The following is a 16,644-nucleotide window of genomic DNA, read 5'->3' as shown; positions in this document are numbered from 1 at the left end:
AAAACAATAATGAATATTAATTATATATAGTCAAGCTGTAATATTGCTGCAATAAAGAATTTTATTTTGATTTCACCACCTATGGGCATGTCAGTATCTGCCAATAAAATGTATTTTATTCAAATGCTAATAAAATGTATTCATTTCGTGTACTTGAGGTTGACTATTTGTCTACTGCAAAATGTACATAAATCCTAAAGGAATAACATTCATCATACTGCAATGTTAAAAACATGGTAAAAATCCACACTTGAAGCTACCTTTTTGTAGGCAGCTTCAACCACACCAAAACATGCGCAAACCTGGGTCTCTGCACGCGATTCTACTACCTGCGCAGGTGCAGTAGCAGAATTGCGCTGGACTCCGCTAGCACTCAGAGCCATGGGGGCGAGCACACCTCACCGTTTCCACCTTAGCAACCCACCTCTGCCAATACTGATTATGTAATTTATTGTATAAGTCGCTCGTGCATTTTATAAATATTGCTCCATTAGTTGGTTGCTTATATCATGGAAACTAGAGCCAATATACGTTTTTAAATGTTGTTTTTGTTTTTAGCACCCCAAAATTATGCAAGAACAGCTGTTTTAATACTTGCAACTTTTTACCTGTAGAACAGTCATTTGTTTCCCTCCCTCCATTACCATTTAAGACTATTTGTAGTACAGTATTTGATTTTTTTAATATTACAAAGGAATTCTTTAAAGTACTCTTTTATTAAATTTATTTATCAGTAAAGAACCATATTTAGAATTTGTGAACAAGATATTTATCATAACAGTATAGACATAGTGATTTTTTAAATTCTTGGTTAATTACAGAAGTTATAAGCAATTGTGGGTTTTTTGCTATGTACCTTAGTGAAGTTATTTTAATATACTGTATACAAGTACAGTGTTCCCTCGATTTTCGTGGGGATGGGTTTCGAGACTACCCGCGAAAGTCGAATTTCCGCGAAGTAGAGATGTGGAAGTAAATACACCATTTTTGGCTATGAACAGTATCACAAACTTTCCCTTAGCACTTTAAACCCCTAAATTGCAATTTCCCATTCCCTTAGCAACCATTTAGATTATTACTCACCCTGTTTATTTATTAAAGTTTATTAAAAAAATATTTATTAAAGGCAAACAAAAGTTTGGCAATGATATATATAACGTCATCGGGCGGGAAAAACCGTGGTATAGGGAAAAAACCCATGAAGTATTTTTTTAATTAATATTTTTGAAAAACTGTGGTATAGACTTTTCGCGAAGTTGGAACCCGCGAAAATCGAGGGAACACTGTATATTCATGCAATTTTATTATTGATTACAAGCTAACAATGAATGTTTGTCTGTATTGAAGTACTATAGCTTTAAGAGGTAGTGTTGCAAATTTCCATAAGAGGGAGCCAGAAAGCCTGATTCTCTCTCTCTGCTCTTTCTGTTCTTTCTGCTGATTCACTGAGACCGATGTAGTAAGCTCTGTGATAGTTAGATGTATTTGTAAGCTTGATAACTCAAGGGTCATTCTGCACACACTCCTTAACAGATTATGACAAGGCTGTGTTCTACAATGTACCAACCAGCAAAAAAATATGCTAAAGGAATTTCAGCACTAATTATATAGGATAAGAATATGGGAATATTGTGTGCCAGAGAAGAGGAACATAAAGCAATAAAAATATACAAAAATATATACAAAAATATACATATATTCTTCATGCACCTAAAGTTGTTGCTTCTTTAATATTTACATGAAGAGTCAATTCCTTGCTGCTAGATAGGGAGGAACAAGGGATTGCAAGACTAGCAGAAAAACAGTTACAGAATGGAATAGAACTTTGAAAATGAAAAATCAGATAATCAATCATAGCGACAGCTCAGTAGCAGCCAGCTGTATGAAGCAACCACAACATTCCCTAGTTTCATTTCCTTTGGAATTACTGATCCTGGAATCCAGGCACATTCTGTAAGTCAGCCCAACTGAGGTACCTTGGTTCAAATTGTTGCCCTATGATGCACCAATTCACCCAGATCATGAGGATAATTTTAGTAGTATATAGATATTCCAGATTCTCATTTACAGTTCTGGCATATTTGCGGTGACTAGCTTCATTTTAAAAAATAGGTACATTTTAAATATGCATATTTGAAGCAGTTTCAAATCACGCATCACTACTCATTTTTAATAAGGTATTAAGTTTTATTCATTCATTCATTCATTCATTCATTCATTCATTTATTTATTAGATTTGCGGCTCACAGCAATAATAAAGACAATGTAAAAACAAATCCAATAATTTAAAAAACACTAAAAACCCCATTATTAAAATCAAACATACACACAAACATACCATGTATTAACTGTATAGGCCCGGGAGAGATGTCTCAATTCTCCCATGCCTGACGGCAGAGGTGGGTTTTAAGAAGTTTACGAAAGGCAAGGAGGGTGGGGGCAGTTCTAATCTCCGGGGAGGAGCTGGTTCCAGAGGGTCGGGGCCGCCACAGAGAAAGCTCTTCCCCTGGGTCCCGCCAAACGACATTGTTTAGTCGATGGGACCTGGAGAAGGCCAACTCTGTGGGACCTAACCGGTCGCTGGGATTCATGTGGCAGAAGGTGGTCCCAGAGATAGTCTGGCCCGATGCCATGAAGGGCTTTATAGGTCTTTATATCAATGGATTAGCCTTAGAACATTATAGGAGCTAGAAAGCTATAAGAACATTGCACCAAATGAGTTAATTTTACATCTATTTTTCCTGGAAATATTATAATAATAATAATAATAATAATAATAATAAAAACAACAACAACAACAATAATAATAATAATAATAATAATAATAATTTATTAGATTTGTATGCCGCCCCTCTCCGAAGACTTAACTCTTAATTCTTAACTCGCAATTACAGTTTGTTTTCTTCTGATAGTAAGACAACACAGCTTTGGGAAGGGATAAAGAGAACAAAACAATTCCAAGGAATTTGCTGCCAGAAAATACAATCAGATAAAAGAACTTTACCTTGGAAGTCAAATCTCTGTGGAAAATTCCTTTATAATGAAGATAACTGAGTCCGAGAGCAATATCCAATGCCAGCTTTACTCGCACTGCCCAGGACAAGTGCTTATCACTATCTAACAACTGTTCTAGGTTACCACAGTTGATGTACTGTAAAGAAACAAAGCTATGGTTAAAAATGTAGATCAAGGCAAACAAATACTGGTGAGAAAAGATGGTACATTTCAACATGGAGTTGGATTTAGTGAAGAGCTCTTCCTTTTATGAGTAGACTAATACATTAATGTAACTGAACACAGGTACACTGTAACCAGTTCCTCTAGCCAAGCTTCTATATTATATTCTATATACCGGTAATACTGTATATTATTCTATATTATAAGGGTAAGATTAAGCATTGGAAGAAGAGACAATAATTTTGATTCTTATTCTGCCCAATTTCTTAAAGTGCTCATAAAAATCAGTAATGTAAGTTTAAGAATAGGCAAGTACAATATAAATTTATAATATATACCCTTATTTTTCATAATCATAGTTATTATTTACCAGCAGTGTGATAAGATTTAAACCTTTTTCCTCTTTTATATTTGTATAATTATTTATTTTTCTCTATTTTACTTATAAATGATTAAGAACTACAGTGATCCCTCGATTTTCGTGATCTCGATCTTCGCGAAACGCTATATCGCGATTTTTCAAAAAATATTAATTAAAAATATTTTCCCACCCGATGACGTCACTCTCTTCCTTTCTCATCTTTCTTTCTCTCTCTCTTTCTCTATCTTGCTTCTTCCTCTCTCACACTCTCTTCCTCCCTCTCTCATCTCTTTCTTTCCTTCTCTCTCTTTCTCTATCTCTCCCCCTCTTGCTCTCGAGCGGCGCGTGGGCGGCGGGGAAGACCCAGGGAAGGTTCCTTCGGCCGCCCAGCAGCTGATCTGCTCGGCAGCACCGCAGCAGCGAGGAGCCGAAGATCCGGGTTTCCCCTTTGCGTGGGCGGCGGGGAAACCCGGATCTTCGGCTCCTCGCTGCTGCGGCGCTGCTGAGCAGATCAGCTGCTGGGCGGCTGAAGGAACCTTCCCTGGGTCTTCCCCGCCGCCCACGCAAAGGGGAAACCCCGATCTTCGGCTCCTCGCTGCTGCGGCGCTGCCGAGCAGATCAGCTGCTGGGCGGCGGAAGGAACCTTCCCTGGGTCTTCCCAGGTGCGGAAGTAAAAACACCATCTGCGCATGCGCGGCCATGGGAAAAAAGGGTGCGCATGCGCAGATGGTGTTTTTACTTCCGCACCACTATATCGCGAAAAATCGATTATCGCGAGGGGTCTTGGAACGGAACCCTCGCGATAATCGAGGGATCACTGTATATAATTTTGTAAACTGGTGAAATTCTGCTACAAGCCACTTCAAATTTCAGGACTGAATAGTAATACTGTATTATCAAACGATAGATCACATTTGCTATGAAGAAAAAAAATCAATAATATGCAAAGAAATGAATATGAATTCTTCATACTCATATTTATACTGTATATGGCAGTATAATAACATATATATACTGTATATAACATCAACCAGTATCTTGGTATAATATGGTATAATAATGGAGGAGCTGTTAATTTCTAGCTAAAATATTCAAGAATCTAAAAAAGATGAAAACATTTTATTTACCGGTATATGAAGATTGACACATATCTTAGTACCTCAACATATTTTTGCCAGAAGTATTTTAAACTGTGTCACAAAGAATATGATGGCATACCATTTTTTAAACTAGGACTATAAACATATTTCTTTGGCATGTAATTCTTTTTATTAAGAAGATCATCTTAACAGCTTGTTTTGCCTCAGAAAAATATAGGTATTTATATTGTTCAGTGAGACTTGCATCACATACAACCAATGCAGCATGTTTTGAGGATCACTGTTGTCTGTCATGGAAATACAGTATTAAGTTATACAGTATTTGTAATATTAAGTAATCTTTCACCAGAAATTGATACTTTTTAAATCAATTAAACCCAACAAATTTTATTACACTAAGTAGCTAACAATTTCATACTTGCAAAGCAAATTTATGATTTGAGACTACTGGTGTAAGAACTATACTAACATGGGAAATAATTTCTGTTAATATTAACTAGACATAATATATGAGCAACTAAGGACAATAACTATAATTGCAGTTATTTTAATTACTGTACTTCTTAAATTCAAACAAAAACAGAGATGAAACTAGATCCTATTTCTCAGGGGACTTACTATCTGCCAAACTACCTAATTATAGGTTTATAAAATGTGCAACAGGTTTAAATTGAATGCTTGCAAACTGCTTCCTAATTCAAAACACAAGAGTTTGACAATAGTCAATGGGTTGAAACTTCTGTTGTTGAACACCAGTCAATGAATAGGGAAACAGTTAGCAAAACTATTTTATCACAGACTAGATTGGGAAAAGGCCTGACTCTTTTCTCTGCCTGGATTCTCTACACCAGGGGTCCTCCAACCTTGGCAACTTTAAGACATATGGACTTCAACTCCCAGAATTCCTCAGCCAGCAAGCTGGGAGTTGAAATCCACATGTCTTAAAGTTGTCAAGGTTGAAGACCCCTGCTCTACACAGCAGCAGGGAAAGATGCAGAATTTTTGTGGACTACTATCAGGTGCCCTGATCTTGAATGTGAAGGGTGGAATTCTAGACATAATAGGGTCTCCACTCCTGAGCTATCTCGTCCAGGGAAGCAATCGATACTTAGGTTTTCCGAACATGTTTTGATAAAATCATGCTTCACCATGCTTTGACTTCATTTCTGAAATTTGGACATTTTATGGATGTGGAAGAAGGTAATTAAAGTGATCAACGCCAAAAATGTATGTATCTAAATAACTTCTCAATGTTCCCTACAAAATTTATTACAGTTGTAGCATTTTTTCCCTTAAAACAAACAAACCTGTTTCATTTCTTTTTCCAAAATGCAGAAATGAGCTGAAAACATGGCAGCATATTCAAGAGCATCTTTTCAAATCTGAATACAGTACAAATATAATAAGCTACTAATGAATTGTATGATTTTATTTGTTGTCGATTCTTCTTTCCATTGGTGGGTTGGGCTGTACTGATTGGTATTCACTGTGGATGTTTTAATTATTATACTGTACACCAGTGATGGCAAACCTATGGCACGGGTGCCAGAGGTGACACGTGAAACCAGAGCTCTTCACTCCTTCACTCGAAACCGAATACCCTATGAAAATAGACTAACAATCCTGGGTCTAGAAAGCTTAGAACTACAACGCCTAAAACATGATTTAAGTATTGCCCACAAGATCATATGCTGTAACGTCCTACATGTCAATGACTACTTCAGTTTCAACCGCAACAACACAAGAGCACGCAACAGATTCAAACTTAATATTAACTGCTACAAATTTGACTGTAAAAAATATGACTTTAACAATCGATTTGTCAAAGTGGGGAACTCATTACCGGACTCAGTAGTGTCAACCCCTAACCCCCAATGTTTCTCCCTTAGACTATCCACAATTGACCTCTCCAGGTTCCTAAGAGGTCAGTAAGGGGTGTGCATAAGTGCACCAGTGTGCCTTTCGTCCAATTGTCTTTCCTTTATCTCATATATCATATATATTTTCTTCCTTTCATATATCTTCTCCTCTATTTTATATTTTTCTTTATATATATTACCTCATGTCTATTCTCTTCTATGTATTGTGTATTGGACAAAATAAATAAATATACAGTATCTGTTGGCACACGAGCCGTTGCCCTAGCTCAGCTCCAAAGTGCATGTGTGTACTGGCCAGTTGATTTTTGGCTCACAAAGGCTTTGGAAGGGCGTTTTTGGCTTCTAGAGAGCCTCCGGGGGAGATGGGGGAAGGCATTTTTACCATCCCCCGGCTCCAGGGAAGCCTTTGGAGCCTGGGGAGGGCGAAACACAAGCCTACTGGGTCCACCAGAAATTGGGAAACAGGTCATTTCCGGCCCCCAGATGGCCTCTTGGGGTGGGGGATGAGAATCTGTTTTTGCCCTTCCAGGTATTCAATTATGAGCGTGGGTATTCACGCATGCGCGATAGCATATGCCCACGCTCTTTTGGCACCGAGGGAAAAAAGGTTCACCATCACTGCTGTACACCATGTAAGTCACTTAGACTCAATTGATTGTGGCAGGGTACAAGTCTAGTCAATAAATCAATCAGAATGTTATAATTATTAAACAGCCAACCAAAGTATCTACAATCCGTATAATAAGAGAACTTTTCAGTTTACACAATCCATAAATGTAATCAGGTTCTTTGGAAAATTATAGCCACCTTTATGTGAACTTGACCCTTGCCTTTCCTTCCTTATAAAGACAGGAAGAACATGAAATGATTAATGAAAGCGGTGAACATCACTTTAGCATGCAGCTCGATTGTATGACACTTAAAAATGCATGAGAGTTTCACATTAATCAAAATGAGATTGGAAAAGCCTACCTATGCATCTGCAGGATAATAAAATATACTCAAATTAAAATCCAATATATTTGGAGGGCAAGAAGAAGAGTGATCTGACCAGAGATCCGATGGTTCCCATCCTGCAGGTGTTCAAGAATCTATTTAAAAATGTTATTTTCCCTGTCTCTGGGGAAGAGGAAAAATTGGGCTCCCCTCCCAATTTATGATGTTTCTAGAGTGTACAATTTTTCCTGAATTTTGTACATTATAAAAAACCTTTTAACTATAAACTGTTCAGGATTTTGGCAGCCTATAAATTGTTTAAATAAAGAGCCTCCAAGGCTCTGTTATAAAGTAGTACCTTGGCTCCAGATGTTTCTGAGTGCAATAGATTGTCCATTTTAATCTTACTTTATATGTGGTTATGGAACAGACTTCAGATGGCCCATTATAGGCCCTGACCTGGTGTTAGGGAATGCTACTCTATAGATTTTGCGGAAACTCTACAACTATACTATCAACCCTTACATACTTCTTGACATCTTATCTAAAATGGCACTAGAAGGTATGCTAAACCTTTTCAGAAAGACATTTTCAAATGATTTAACTATGAGATACCAATTTAATAATAATAATTAGTCTAGGGCAGTGATGGCGAACCTATGGCATGGGTGCCACAGGTGGCACGCGGAGCCATATTTGCTGGCACCCGAGCCGTTGCCCTAGCTCAGCTCCAATGTGCATGTGTGTGCTGGCCAGCTGATTTTTGGCATGCACAGAGGCTCTGGGAAGACATTTTTGGCTCCCAGAGAGCTTCCAGGGGATGGGGGAAGGCATTTTTACCCTCCCCCAGTTCCAGGGAAACCTTTGGAACTTGAGGAGGGTGAAACACAAGCCCATCGGGCCCACCAAAAGATGGGAAACAAGCCATTTCCGGCCTCCAGAGGGCCTTCGCGCGGATAGGAGAAGCAGTTTTCGCCCTCCTGAGACATTGAACTCTCACGATAGCCCAGGCGCATGCTCTTTTGGCACCCGAGGGAAAAAAAGGTTCACCATCACTGGTTTAGCGTATTCCTCGTTCAACATAAACATAACCTCTGAAAGAATGGTTGGGCAGTGCTGTGACTATTTTTTCATATGGTGCCTATTTTGGTTGTCTTGGAACATTTCATAACACAAAATATATATTGTGGTTTCCATAAACATATTCTCAGTGTTATGGAAAATAAAAACTTACAACAAGATGCAATTTCCTAACTACAGCAATTCCATTATTATGTCCAAACTAGGGGAAACTGAACTGCAGCTTGAACAATCATTGTTCATCTAAGCAGAATAACCTCTGCATCCCATTTGGAATATATTAGGGCAATGATGACGAACCTTTTTTGGTTTGCGTGGCAAAAGGGTGTGTGTGTGTGCTAGCATGTGTGTACGTGCCCACACCCCTTCCCTCCCCCCATGCATGCGCAACCCCCAGTGCTGTCCCCCTGCACATGAGCACAGGCCTTACTAAAGCCTGGTAGGTGAAAAAAAATGCTCAAACGGGCAAACCGGAAGCTTGGGAAAATACAATTCTGGTTTGCCCTTGTGCTGTTTTTGCACTCCAGAGGGTTCAGGGAAGCTTCCTGAAACTCTGGAGTGCAAAAAAAACGCACAACAGACAAACTAGAAGTTCAGAAAACGCACTTCCGGTTTGCCCATTGTGCTGTTTTTTGCACTCCGGGGCTTAAGGAAGCTTCCCTGAACCCTCTGGAGTGCAAAAAACAGCACAATGGCAAACCGGAAGTACTGTACATTTTTCTGAGCTTCCAGTTTGTCCATTGGGCGAAAAGTTTTTGCCTGTGGGGCTGAAATGACCTTTCCCAAGGCCGAAAATCAGTTGGGCAAAAGGCAAAGTCTCATGTGCCCTCCAATACGGCTCTGCGTGCCACCTGTGGCACACGCACCATAGGTTCGTCATCACGGTAGTAGGGACTCCTATATGATGCATTTGTAACTCACAACTATTTATTAACACAATTAAACTACAGTTCAGAGATAGCTGAATATTTGGCATGATTCAAAGACTTTGAATAATGCAATGATATCCAGTTTCATAATAATTGGCCACTTTGTTTCAAGACCTTTGTTCCTTGTAATAGTAACTTAATCTGATCTCAGAGCAATTAGCAGGTGAAAAAGGCAATTGCACAGAGAACATAATACATGACCGGCATGAAAAAAAAATTCATCCAGAGAAGCAAAGAATCACATTTATGTCTTCCACAAATACCATATCTGTGCAGCAAAATTTTGCATGCTGCACCTCTTTGCTATTATATGGTGGTCTTATATATATATTTTCCAATCTTTCTTGTATCCACAAAGTCTACAGTTTATTTTACCATTCATAATTCTCCCTAATCAAAACCTTTAACTGAAAGATAACATATTTATTGCCCGGATGTAAATATGGGGAAGAAATGGTGAATTGAGAATGGATTTGTTAAAAGTAGAGATGACAGCTATGGTGGGATTAAGAGCTAACAAGTAAACTGGCTCTTCAAAATTTGTCTCTGGACAAGAAAAAGACACAAACTGCTCCATTTTCTCTTCACATGGAGACGATAAGATACCATCCATCAGCTATGGAAGATGAGGGAATGCAATTTCTGCTCAAACTGAAATCACAGCTTTTATAGATGCAGAGTTGCATGCTTCCTTTTCTAATCCCTTCTGGAAATTATTTGTTCGTTGCTTTTCAGATATTAAGATCTTTCAGGATGACAATTTTTTATACCATCTGATGAGTTTCCTTCGATCCTTAGTGAAATAAATTTTAAATACAAGTTTAAAAAGCTATTTGAAAGGATTAAAGATTAAGATTGTTTAAAGAAAAAAAAGGGAGATAAAGTTGGTTTATTTTATCAAGATTAAAATAGATTTGTTATCTCTGATCATTCTTAGTGGACTTTTGGTGATCAGGATGGTATGACGAAGCTTTAAGGATCTGTTTATAGATAAAAGATGAAATACGGAGAACATACTTTTTATTGAATTTTAAGAGAAGATAATAATTTATTAAAGTTTATATTTGTTGTGATGAAAAGTGAAGTCATTTATTAAATATTTTTCTTAATTATATATTCATTTTTTCAATTTTTCTCTTGTCTATGCTTTTTTCTTTTTATTCTTTTAATTTTAGGGTGTATTAGCTTTTATCTTTTAATTGAAAACTTCAATAAAATTACTGCCAAAAAAAGCGCCAAAAATATATATTTCTGGGTCAATAGAAATGGTTACTAGGAATACTACTCAGCACCACCAAATATTTATCTTTTTCTTCCATAATATTTTGAGAGATCTATGTGTATCTGGATGCAATATTTTATTTATTTATTTGTTTGTTTCGTTTGTTTATTTGAATTTATATGTCGCCCACTCCCTGAGGACCAATGGAAAAATCTGGAATAAAGAAAGATCTCAAGATCATTCATATATCCTCCACACAGCTACATCTTGTGAGTAAACCATAGAAAAATATATTTTATGATTGGGTAGTGGAATAGTTGAAGGCTGAGTGATTCTATTGGCGCTTACACCTGTTTTGGAGTCAAAGTTCTACCAATTCTCATGTCTTAATTACTTTGAAATTACTTAAAACTACTTTTTAAAATATTAAGAACCTTTTAGATTTTTAGCATGTGCGATTTTTCCTTCAATTTTTTGCAAACAAAATTTTAAATATGATTTTAAAATATATAAACGTTTCAACTAAGGAGTTCAAAAGAGGAATTATTGAGCATTGTTTTGAAAAGTTCTGTATGGATGAATGACCCAGATGGATTTATTATCAATAGATTAGGTCAATATAAGAATTTTTCCCGTGGGAAAGCAGTTAAGTTTTACTATTGGCATATAAATAAGGTGGACATTTAAAAATTGATCACTAGAGGATGCCAGAAGTAAACAGAACAATGGATGCATGGAGAAAAGAGATTGGCTCAAAAATTAATTTTAAAGATTCTGCCACTGTTGATAAATTTATTGACAAAATAGATGACGGTATGGAAGAAAAAGAAATATACTGATAAAGAGACAAAGATATTGTACTGAACAAAACCCCCCATTGATTTAACATTGATATAAGAATGTCGATTATAAGGACATAAAACAAGATTATTTAACCCCCCAAAGCATGGAAACTTAAAGTATGTATGTATGTATGTATGTATGTATGTATGTATGTATGTATGTAATATAGAAGGAAAACATATGGGAGATAAAAGTACAAAAGATCCAAATTTAGGATATTTACTTATGGTATTTTGGATAGATATGCATAATTATATATGTTTTGATATTTTGGTATAGGTATTGATGTTTATGTAATGATGGTGAAACAATAAAAAGAAACTTTAAAAAAATAATAATATGGGTAGAATCATTCTATGAGCTGACTTACTCATAAGTACCAGTAATTAAACACAGTGAACATTCAAAGTTGCAGAATAGGGAGTATAAAGCTTTCAAAACAGTACTGTCTGAGGCTTGGAGACTTCTTCCTTTTAGAATAAGCTTTAAATGCTTACACAGAAGAAAATTAGATTGCAGTTGAAACACATACACATTTATTTATGCATATGTTTATTTTTAATTTCAGTATTTGAAGCCCTCTATTTATTAATACATATAGGTAGCTAAAATGACCAAATATGCCATATTATTTTAAATAAAAGTACACAAATTCAAACATAGGCAGATTAAAGATTATTATTCCTAGGGAAAAAAGTTACTGTATATTTTCGGTGTATAAGACACACCTTTTTACCTCAAAAAAGTGTGTCAAAAACTGGGTGCGTCTTATACATCAAATGTTGTATGGGGGGGAGTTGGATGGCTTTCAGCGGCGGTGGCAGCAGCCTTCCCGTAGTCCGACGGCAGCTTTTCACACAGTTTGGTAGCTGGCTGCCACCGCAGCTGCCAAAACATGAGAAAGCTGTGGAGAAAGAGCTGCCGCCACCACCATTCCTGCTCAAAGCCTGTGAGGAGTTGCTGCTGCCGCTGCCACTGCCAAACTGCATGAGAAGCCGCCAAGGCTGCAGCCGCCGCTGCTGGCCACTGAGAGAGACTGGCTTCTCTCAGCGGTCAGCAGCAGCAGTAGTGGCTTTCCCACATTCCGGCAGTGATGGACGATCTTCAAAGAGAGTGAGAAACAGCCACAAACTGGAATACAAGACAAGACAAAGCTTTCCCATTTCCACCAGCGGGGACTCTGGTTCTCCTTTCCCTACTGCAGCAGAAAGCGCCCTTTCCCACCCAGCAGAGCTTTCAGGGACTGCTGGGCTAAGAGTCGAAACTGGGCAGGTTTCCCCACTCATCAGCTGCCAGATTCTTGCTTGGAAAACCTCCCTCGCCAAGAGTTGCACCGAGCAGGATACCGGAGACCCAGGTCTCCAACCCGCCCCATTGATGTACCCAAAGGGACCCTCCTTACCCGCCATTTCCAAAATGGTGGTGGCCTCGGCGCCAAAGAAGTCAACGGACCCAGCCAAACTGAGTGAATTGAGCCGCGCGCCCCCACAATGGAAAGGACATGCTTGGGTGGGATAAGGAGGGAAGGGGAAAGGAATTGCCCTTCCTTTCGTTCTGCGCTGAGGATGAGGGGGGAAGGGGAAAGGAATTGCTCTTCCTTTTATTCTGAGCTGAGGATGAGGGGGGAAGGGGGAAGGAATTGCCCTTCCATTCGTTCTGCACTGAAGGGACTGGAGCGACGTCTGAACTTTTTTCCCCCCTTCCACATGATGCTGCTGGATGAAGCCTGAATCTGAGGAGCCGCCACCACCTCCGCTGCCTGAAGCAAGCTACCTGACAGGTTTGAAGACCAACTTCCAAATTTGAAAACCCCTGAATTAGGGGTGCAAGGGTCTTCTAATCTGTCAAGTTTAGGGTTTGTGGACTTCAACTCCCATTCCTGTGGTAGCATGATTGGTGGAGGAATTCTGGGAGTCTTAAAGCTGTCAAGTTTACAGACCCCTGAATTAGGGGTTAGGAGTGTAAAGGTCTTTAAACCTGGCAATGTTAATGCTTGTGGACTTCAACTCCCATTCCTAGGGTAGCATGACTGAAGTCTTGAAGCTGTCAAGTTTGAAGTTTATAAAAAGTGTACATGGTTTTAAAAAGTATACATGGTTGTAAAAAGTATTCTGCTACACTGGTATTTTATTAAACAATAAAATACTACACCACTTGGTTCAGAATACTTTTTTCCTTGTTTTCCTCCTCTAAAATCTAGGTGCGTCTTATACACTGAAAAAATACGGTACTGTTGTTCACCATATTACTGAAAGAAGATAAAATCTATCTTTTAAGCAATCCGGGGACAATCTGAATAGACTGTGACTCAGTTAAGAAGTATTAGCATCCCAACTGGCAACCAAAGACTCTTGTGATCTTGCAGGCTTTTCATATAATTATTCTCAACTTTCTGCTTATTTCATTACATATGATACTTAGTACTCATTACCAATTTATGATTCACAAATCCACTTAAATCCATTTTCTCAAACTGTGGCTTGAAGTAGATTAGTGAAAACTAGAAATTGAGGAAGAACTCCATATAAAGAGAGGAGGAGAAGAAATAGATTGTTGGGATGTTCTTCTGCATGTTATAATTTAATATTACATCTGAAATGACTCATAATGGAGGTGAAGCTACAAAACAGCTTGCTCCACAAAGGAACTCTGGCAAACTGCAACCCATTTGATCTGCAAATAATTTCAACACTACTGTACATATTTTGCCTCCTGCAATCCTCATCAACTGCTGTTTTAAACTTCCCTATTTTCTGTGACAATGCAGTTCATGAACAATACTTCCATCCAATCACTTCTCAGCCACAGCTGAATGCAAAAATACATCCAACTGCAGCCAATCAATGTGATCAAGCCCCATTCCCTTTCACAATGAAAGCAACCTTTGCTCACCATGTCATGTTTTATATGCATGACATTTATAGAGTTACCAATTCCTTCCCATAATAGGCATTTATCTATCTCTTTTCCTGTATCTATATGATTCCGTATTAACCATTGACACACAGACACACACACCCCGAGCCTGCAATAACAGGTATTGTGTAGAGGTGTTGTGGAGGCACTGGGCAGTCACGGGACTCTTTCAAGGGTCATTGTGAACCAATTAACAAGCTCACTAAAAAGCTAGAAAAGCTTCTCTGCTACTTTTGCCAAATCAGCTTTGTTGTTGGAGTGTATTTCACATAGCGGAGAGTTTTATGCTGGCAAAGCAACATTCCTGGATTTTTCTATGACGAGGGATGATCAAAACAGAGTAGGGAGACAGGGGATGCAGGAAGCATTCTATAAAATCAAGAAACTACATGGATGATCCCAAAATGTATCCATCTGGGTGCACCTTGCATTTTGACAGAGGCAAGGAACAAGAATGACAGGCCACTCACAGACCATAGCCGTTACATCCTGCAAAAAATGGGGACAGATAGTCCACATATTTAAGTTTATAGATATGGTAGAATTCATAGTACTTTGGCTCTAGTTATTTTAAATTTATTTATTTATTTATTAGATTTGTATGCCGCCCCTCTCCGCAGACTTGGGGCGGCTAACAACAGTAAAAAGACAATATGAACAAATCTAATATTAAAAGTAACGTAAAAAACCCCAATTTAAGAAACCAATCATACATACATACATACATACCATGCATAAATTTTATAAGCCTAGGGGGAAGGGAATATCTCAATTCCCCCATGCCTGACAACAGAGGTGGGTTTTAAGGAGCTTACGAAAGGCAAGGAGGGTGGGGGCAACTCTGATATCTGGGGGGAGTTGGTTCCAGAGGGTCGGGGCCGCCACAGAGAAGGCTTTTCCCCTGGGTCCCACCAAACGACATTGTTTAGTCGACGGGACCCGGAGAAGGCCAACCCTGTGGGACCTAACTGGTCGCTGGGATTCGTGCGGCAGAAGACGGTCCCGGAGATATTCTGGTCCGATGCCATAAATTTTCCTAAAGATTTTCATTAGAGGTGAAACAATCTTTGATGACTAATCTTTGATGCCACTCCCAGTCCTCAGAAAGAGGCAGCATACAAATCTAATAAATAATAATAACATCTTCACAGCCTTCTTTTTTTAACGCAGGAAACAGTGCAACCGTGGCTACTCCTCTTTGCAACAATTTATAGCATGAATTGCAGGCTGTTGCTTTTGTGTTGATTACTGACAGATTAATCTATAGCAGTGTTTCCCAACCTTGGCAACTTGAAGATATTTGGACTTCAACTCTCAGAATTCCCCAGCCAGCGAATTCCGGCCTGGGGAATTCTGGGAGTTGAAGTCCAAATATCTTCAAGTTGCCAAGGTTGGGAAACACTGATCTATAGGATGTATTGTATAGTTCAGACCACTTTGAAGCTCTTGCTAAATATGAAACCATCTCTAGAGGTTAGGTAGGATATGCCTTTTGCTACTTTGCGAAGCAATTAAATCGAACGTATTCAGTACATAATTTTAGTGAATGAAAAGGTATAAAATATAAGTGATTCAATAATTCCTCTAAATGCAGTAAAACAATTTATATTGGAAAATTAAATTAGCTCACGAAGCTATGCAGCAGATTCACTAAATGGACATAGCCTATATCTTCTTGAAGAAACCGTTTCAAACTTCGTGATATAGCACAGAGGTTCATTTCTAAAACAAATCTAAAACGTCCACTGAGTTAAACAAGCTCATGGATTCGTTTAAATTAGTTCCTGGGCTGGTCTATTGTGATTTGGACATGTTAAGAACAGTATTGGGCTGCTTCTGGTACGCCTGGATCGCTGATCCAGTAGCAGGAACAGCAATGCGTGTGCATTTGCATGTCCCCGCTGCGCCCCCGCAAGATTTTGCTTGCTTGCATGCGCGGAAGCAAAGACATCAGCGAAAATTGCCAAAATCTCACATGTGAGTGTCCTTGCACGAGATTTTGCTGATATTTGCCGATTTCTCTGCTTCTGTGCATGCGCGGAAGCAAAATATTGTGCGGTAGTGTGCATGCCTGCGCCGGCCTACAGGACCGATCCAGTAGGGAAATGTAAGTGTGGCCCCTTCACTGATTAAGAATATGAAACATATGAAAAGTACTATGGAGGATTTTTAAGGAAGAACCTTTTTTTTAACAAATGCC

General features: G+C 38.6%; 1 protein-coding gene across 1 annotated transcript in view; it reads right to left on the bottom strand.

The window, feature by feature from the left end:
* TESK2 (testis associated actin remodelling kinase 2) overlaps positions 1-16,644 on the bottom strand; it is a 72,588-nt gene that overhangs the window by 16,991 nt on the left and 38,953 nt on the right. Inside the window, exon 5 of the mRNA XM_070744997.1 lies at positions 3,005-3,151. Within this exon, the coding sequence (XP_070601098.1) occupies positions 3,005-3,151 (147 nt within the window). The remainder of the gene's footprint in view (positions 1-3,004; positions 3,152-16,644) is intronic.

This window comes from Erythrolamprus reginae, chromosome 3, assembly GCF_031021105.1.
Source record: "Erythrolamprus reginae isolate rEryReg1 chromosome 3, rEryReg1.hap1, whole genome shotgun sequence".
NCBI classification, from domain to species: Eukaryota; Metazoa; Chordata; class Lepidosauria; order Squamata; family Dipsadidae; genus Erythrolamprus; species Erythrolamprus reginae.
This window is presented reverse-complemented; position numbering and strand designations above follow the sequence as displayed.